At 37.1% G+C, this 7424-nt stretch overlaps 1 protein-coding gene across 1 annotated transcript; it reads right to left on the bottom strand.

The window, feature by feature from the left end:
- Positions 1-4277: 4277 nt before the first annotated feature.
- On the bottom strand, positions 4278-6566 carry LOC107564681 (MARVEL domain containing 1). The gene is made up of 2 exons (XM_016249815.1): positions 6555-6566; positions 4278-5634 (listed from the first exon to the last, which is right to left on the bottom strand). The coding sequence occupies exons 1-2, from the start codon at positions 6564-6566 to the stop codon at positions 4804-4806; spliced, it is 843 nt and encodes a 280-aa protein (XP_016105301.1). The 3' UTR covers positions 4278-4803.
- Positions 6567-7424: the final 858 nt, after the last annotated feature.

Below are 7424 nucleotides of genomic sequence, written 5' to 3'. Positions count from 1 at the left end.
CTGCTTCCTCGAGAAAGTTTTTCATTCTCACGTGTTTTAAGTCTTGTCAGTTTAAACATTAAAGTAATGTTAAGCCATTTAAGACATCTCAATGCGGAACTCACGCACTGTGATAGAGTGTTTCTATGCGCACCGCTCACACACCTGAAGTGCACAAACAGATAGCCTTCTCAGACAGCAGGTGAATACCAATGGCTGTCTTGACAAGTATCCTTGTAAGCACAGTCGGTTGTTTTAAGTGAATGTAAACAGTAAAGAAAATCTATGTACATCAGTATAACGGATCCGTGCATTTCTTATGTAAAAAATTGTTCACTGTTTGGGGGGGCATATATATATATATATATATATATATATATATCATGTCTGTGAGGCATGTATTCGCAGAGTTTCGATTCATTTTTGTGAAGTGCTCCTGTTCGAGACGAGACGGCAGAAAGCGCATCATGTTTGTTTTCTTTATTTTATAAAAGCACAACATTTTGTTGATATTGTGAGCACAAATACAAGTATACCCTTTACAGTTCCGAATTATGTATTATTCTTACCTTTATGAGCAAAAATGACAGCATAGGCTATTTTAAGTTGTTTCCACTGAAAAAAAAAATGCAAGTGATTGCGCTGGCGCCTCCATGTCCTGCAAAGCGTGCTTTAGGTTCCACTCTCCGCACAAACTTGGATATAGCGCACATTTATTATAGCGCAGGTTTAACGTTTAAACATTGTTATATGCTTGAACTGTTTTAGTATATCTAGATTTTATTTTAGTCAAGTAGTGATGATTTGAGAAGGCTAAATTGATCAAACATAGGCTCACTGTTTGCGGCTGGCCGCTTGGTCGTTACTTTAAAAAACTAAAACTTATATTTAACGAATTAAAAATGCTCCAAACGTTTTTCTAAATTAACTTAAAAAAAACAAAACAAAATAATCATTTTGCCATTACATACAAAACTGAACTATTTTAATAGCTGAAAGAGTAGTATAAGCTGTTTTGGGAGAAGGGGGGAGGGGAAAAACGGGCTTGGGTCGGGCCCGTGCCGGTAATTCTGATAAGCTGTGGGACAAGGGCCGGGGCCTGAGCGTCTCAGGCCAGGGCCAGGTTAGGGCCTAAATTTGAGGTCTGTGCAGGGCTCTACTGCCTTTGTCTAGTCCTCACTCAATTTAAAGTGCTCCCACACAGCTAAGGTCTTCGGCACTTTTGTCTTCACTTCCAGATTAACTGAATCATGACGTTCATGACTTTCACTGGACGATACATATTCAAGCGCGAATGAGAACTGTTTTGCAGGGGATGCCAGGTGTTCGAAAAAAAAGAAAGAATAGTCTAATCTCAAAATTGAAAATCGAATGCCAACCCACCGAACGAATATTCGAATAATCAAATATTCTAGTCCAGCCCTAGCTGTTACATGAATTTAAATATGTCAATTATAAAGTTGACAATTTACATATGTAATTGTGGCATTATGCTATTAATTAATAAGCGTTTATTGATAAGAACCACTTCATGTCTTTTCATTTACAGTAGCATGAACCATGAGTAGTAGTCGAGTAACTAGAGTATTTTTTAAATAAGAAATCGACTAGCAGAAATCCGTAGTCGTGCAACCCCTAGTTCTGTCAAACACAAAAGATGATATTTTGAAAGATTTTGGTGAAGAAATGGTTGACGGTAGCCATTGACTTCCATAGTATTTTTTTTTTTCAATCTATGGAAGTCAATAGCTACCAGCAAACTGTTTGGTTACTAACATTCTTAAAATATCTTCTTTTGTGTTTAAAAGAAGAAATGCATATGGGTTTGAAACATGATGGTGAGTAAATGACAAAATTAAAATGTTTTGGTGAACTATCCCTTTAAATAGAACATATCTGGGAACAATGGGAGCTGTGAAAGAGCAAGCACTCAGCAAAACCTTTTCTTCTGGGTGGATCTAAAAATAAGCTCATACTAGTTCCTTAAACACACTCACTGATCAGAAGTTCTGAGCAATAAATCAAATGCGACTAATAAGTAGGAGCCAGAGGAAATTACATCATGACAACACTAATGGCCCCTGGCTAGCAACTGCCCTAAACTGTGACGTCATAAACACAAAGAAAAGTCATGCTTTTTACGAGCTCTTCAAAATGCATCAGGCACTTTTTTTTTTTTCAATCTATGGAAGTCAATAGCTACCAGCAAACTGTTTGGTTACTAACATTCTTAAAATATCTTCTTTTGTGTTTAAAAGAAGAAATGCATATGGGTTTGAAACATGATGGTGAGTAAATGACAAAATTAAAATGTTTTGGTGAACTATCCCTTTAAATAGAACATATCTGGGAACAATGGGAGCTGTGAAAGAGCAAGCACTCAGCAAAACCTTTTCTTCTGGGTGGATCTAAAAATAAGCTCATACTAGTTCCTTAAACACATTCTCACTGATCAGAAGTTCTGAGCAATAAATCAAATGCGACTAATAAGTAGGAGCCAGAGGAAATTACATCATGACAACACTAATGGCCCCTGGCTAGCAACTGCCCTAAACTGTGACGTCATAAACAACACAAAGAAAAGTCATGCTTTTTACGAGCTCTTCAAAATGCATCAGGCACTGGTAAAACATCTACTAATAAAATCTTAAATCACATTTCCTTGCCGTCATTTTCACACAGATCAGAGATTTTGCATAATACTTCTTTCCTTTTAGACTTAGCCTGTCATTTCATTTCCTGTTTTTTTTCTTCCTCATGTTAAGCGCGTCACAGGAATTTGTGTCTCAGCACTCTGCGCAGAGCGTGTGGTTAACAGTCCACATGTGCAGGCCTGCTCTCATTGAAGCTCTGCTGACTTATCCTGCGAATAAAAGGCCCACACGGAGCGATTAAACATAACTCATTTAATCACAGGAAACAAAGCCAACAGCTTCAAAACACTGGAAGAGGCACCTGGATGATTTGCAAATTAGAATGAAATGAAGTCAGTCTCTATAAAGGTTTATTTGACAGTTTGTACTCGAGTCATGACTACAAAGTCATTTTTGTTATAGTCTTGGCCCACATACAGTAATGCGTTACATGGTTTTCATCAGTTAACGTCATCCGTGTGTTTCTGTCAACACTTTTGGCTGTACCCCACTCGACGCTCTTGAGGCAATTCCTGCATTTACCACAAATCGTGCTCCGTCCATAATAATGAAAGCTGGACGACCATATTGCATGATTCCTGTTGAATGATCATTTGTTGACCTCACATCTGGCCATATATGAATCATTATACATTTATTTATTTAGCTTCATAACCAGCCTGTGCTTGTAGCGAATGTTGCACAAATGCGTCCATGCATTTTTAATCTTTCAATATTTCATATAGTGGGTATGCGCCAGTGGCCCATTCCAACATATAAATACAGTTCATATTGTTTGGCGCGCTCTTCCACATTTTATTCTGTTGCTAGAGTGATAAGAAATAACATGCAATTTCCAATACAATTTTCCGATACTGGGTTGAAACAATGAACACTTTTGAAGCAGAAATACGTTTGACTTGCCATAATTTGGGTTAGAGGAATAAGTTAATTTAAAGGTACTGAGTTTTGTTTAAGTCACTTAAAAGCAAGTAAAGTAGATACCTGATTGCATAATTAAATAATCTGGAATTATTGCTTTTGGATGGACAATTATTTTATTTTTAAAAAATTGATTTTTGTAATTATTAATATTTCTTGACCATCAAATCAACATATTAGAATAATTTCTGAAGGATCAGGTGACACTGGAGACTAGAGTAATGGAAAAATAAAAATGAAATAAAAAAAAGAAGTAAATTGTAATAATTGTCATACTACAGTTTTTACTGTATTTTTCATCCAGTAAATAGAGCACTGGTGAACACGAAACTTTTCAAAAACATTTTTTTTTTTAAATCTTAATTATTTCAAACTTTTGACCGGTACCATTTAATTATATGAAGAACTGTATTTAGCAGAAATGTGCCCAGCTCATGATTTCTCAGGAGTCATGACATAACATTCTGAAATGTAGGAACACATTCACACACAATTTGTGGTTTGGACTTGCACTGTATTCCTCCTAAAACTCATGACTGCATAAAAAAACGGTCATAGGCAGCTGTCCCAACATCTCTGTTCTTCGTAAATGATCCACGACCAACACAAGAGTACATTATATTTTGGTCTGGCTGGTGTATTACAGCCTCTATTCCTAAGTTTACCAAAGCAAATTAGGAAGCCATTTATTGAAGCATCATAAAACACAAATGAAGTTGCATGTACTTTATTTCTTTCTTAACAGTTTGCTAATAGCCACATATTACACTTAATTCTAAAACGTGATTGTCTGCATTAAATATTTTCCCTCTTTAAAAGCTGAAGAAGTGAAGATCTTTGATGCGGTGCCATTCATTGTAGGATTGTCAAACAGTCACGCACACGTTTGATGAACACACTGACATGAAGCAGAGCCTTGTTTAATCGCTCAATGTCATATCAAAAGATTAAAAAAAAAAAGCAATCAAGCAACAAACTGCTCTTTGAGTTGTCAGTTACACAATACAAAAAATAAAATACTTATATAGAGAGCTCCAGCAACATACAAACAAGTGTAAAATAGACTTAAGTGTGACTGCAGTACAAAAGCTCTATAAATTACTGTATAAAAAGCAACAAACAAACCTGAAAGCCTGAGACAAGAGGACCAACCCTCTGCTTTGATTAAAAAGAAAAAAAGATTTATAAGTCTGCAAAAAGCTTGCCAAAAGGTCTCGCTGTTGCAGGGTGTGAGGGATGCAGTCGATTTTCATACAACCGTCTGCTCACCTCGACATTTCCTGCAGCTGCAGTAGACGGCAGAGAACAGATAGACGCCGGCGGTGAGGCAGGCGAAGACGGAGGCAGTGAGGTAGACCTTGTACAAGCAGTGATGTTTGTAGACATCCAGGTTGCAGTAGGAGTTCTTTTGGGTTTTGTAGATCATGATCCCAATGGTGGACAGATACAGCAGTGTGGCAGCAACGTCGTGGATGGCGTTGCTTAACAACCACCGTTCTCCTCCGACGATGGGAACGAGGTCTTGCTTGTCCAGAAGAGTGAGGATGAAGATGGCTAACGTGAGGAGCCAGAAAAGCACGGCCACAAACAGCACATAGTGAATGGAGCCTTCATACTTGTTGGCTGCGATGGTGACCCAAAGTCCGGCTCCCAGCAGGATCTGGAGGACCCGTACAATCCCGATAAAGCTCTTGAGGAATTCCGGGAAACTTCTCTTCACCTGTGGCTGAGGAGGCATCTCCTCTTTTTGTTGAAGACTTCTCCTGATGTTCAGGGTGGGGGCTGTTTGCCACAAACAGAGAAACGAGGAGAAGAAAGAGCCAGCAGGAGAGGTAAGGAGTGGCTGATAACGGTTTTGGAGGAGGAGAACCCTGCAAACGCACACCAAGTAAATGTTCTGCACGGCCCCGGGGTTTTGAAATGACTTCTGTCTGTTGGTCTCTTCCGTTTCCTGTGGTAACTGTTGAGTTGTGTCTCCCTCCCCCTCTTTCCAAGCAGAGAGCAGGAGGAGAAACAGAACAGAGGGCAGGACTTGAAACACTAATCCCTTTCTCCTCCTCCTCTTCACTCTCTCAGTCGGCTAGTTAGAAAAATTCCTGTGTGCATACAGTGGCCTCAAAAAGAGTATGGATACTTCAGCCACACTAAAAATTTGTGAATGTCTTTGAATTAGAAGAAAAGAAATATCTAACTTGGTGGCATTTATTCTAAACAAGACACTTTTCAGGATAAATATTTCACATAAAAACGTTTGTTAACAGAGTATGAAGAAGTATTTGCTTACTTTCTGCCTGTCATATGTTGGGAACCGATTTCATATTCACTAAAAAAGGGATAGCCTCATTTGTTAGTAAATGCCAAATGTTATATTTCTAAATACATTACTTAAACATTGAAAATCATATGTAACACTATTGTTCAAAACCTTGGGGTCAGTAAAGTTTGTTAACTTTACGCTTACCAGGCTGCATTTAATAGGGATGTAACGATGCACCCCGCGCCAGTTGAAAATCGATAAAAATGTGACAATTCAAGTTAGTTGAGATGTTCAACGAATCGCGATACAGTTGGGGGTAGTGTTTATAAGCGCAACGCTGCTTTGTTTACAGCGGTAACCGGGGAAGTGCTGTATCGCTGCTGTTCCATAAGCACCACCTGCTGTCAGACAGTGAATCTGCGTTCTCATGCAGTGCGTCTGCTGTTTCTGTTTCGTGCGGATGTTTTATGTAGCATAATTTCACAAAGCTAAAGTCAAACCATTTGGTTTTTGCTTCAAATGATAAAATCTAATTTAAATAAAAAACTGCTCATGCTGAATGTATGCTGCATCTTTGTTTGGATTGAGATTAAAATGCAATGGTTGCCTTCCCTCATCCCTAGCATTTATCAAAATGCATTTTTAAAAAATACTGTGAAATATTATTTCAAATAACCGTTTCCCATCGGAGTATATTTTAATTTATTCTTGTGATGGCAAAGCTGAATTTTCAGCATCATTACTCCAGTCTTCATAGTCGCATTATCATTCAGAAATTATTCTAATATGCTGATTTGCTGCTCAAGAAACATTTCTTATCAACGGCGTAAAAAGTCGTGCTGCTAAATATTTTTGGAAACTGATTTTTTTTTTTTTTAGGACCAGTGTTCTTTGATTAATAGGAAGCTCAAAATAACATCAAAAGAACAATTTCAAATAATGTAAAACTTTCGCTTTTGATCAATTTAAAGCATCCTTGCTGCATAAAAGTATGAATTTCATTCCAAGTGCGTAAATAAATATGATACAATTCTATTGACGGTCTTTTTAACAAAGACTGAACCATGACAAAGATATTTTTCAGAAATGTTAGGTTGGGGCAAGTAAGTTGCCACATTTTACAGATGTAATATTATACAAATTATAAATTATAATTCCTTTTGGCAAAAACTAAATGTTTAATAGTAAGCATTGTACTTTTTGCTGTAAATGTGGCCCCAAAGCTTATAACAAACTTTCCACTGTGACAACTTACCCCGCAAGTAGTGTAAAGTTATCACAAAAGGTTTTCATCATCGTCTGTGAAATTATTCAAAAGCTATGTACAAGAAAATGGCTTTAAAATAAACGTATAAATAAACCTGAAAAATATTCAACATCAAAAGAACAATTTCAAATAATGTAAAACTTTCGCTTTTGATCAATTTAAAGCATCCTTGCTGCATAAAAGTATGAATTTCATTCCAAGTGCGTAAATAAATATGATACAATTCTATTGACGGTCTTTTTAACAAAGACTGAACCATGACAAAGATATTTTTCAGAAATGTTAGGTTGGGGCAAGTAAGTTGCCACATTTTACAGATGTAATATTATACAAATTATAATTCCTT

Source organism: Sinocyclocheilus grahami, unplaced genomic scaffold, assembly GCF_001515645.1.
Source record: "Sinocyclocheilus grahami isolate Dianchi unplaced genomic scaffold, SAMN03320097.WGS_v1.1 scaffold955.1, whole genome shotgun sequence".
In the NCBI taxonomy this organism is placed as follows: Eukaryota; Metazoa; Chordata; class Actinopteri; order Cypriniformes; family Cyprinidae; genus Sinocyclocheilus; species Sinocyclocheilus grahami.
This window is presented reverse-complemented; position numbering and strand designations above follow the sequence as displayed.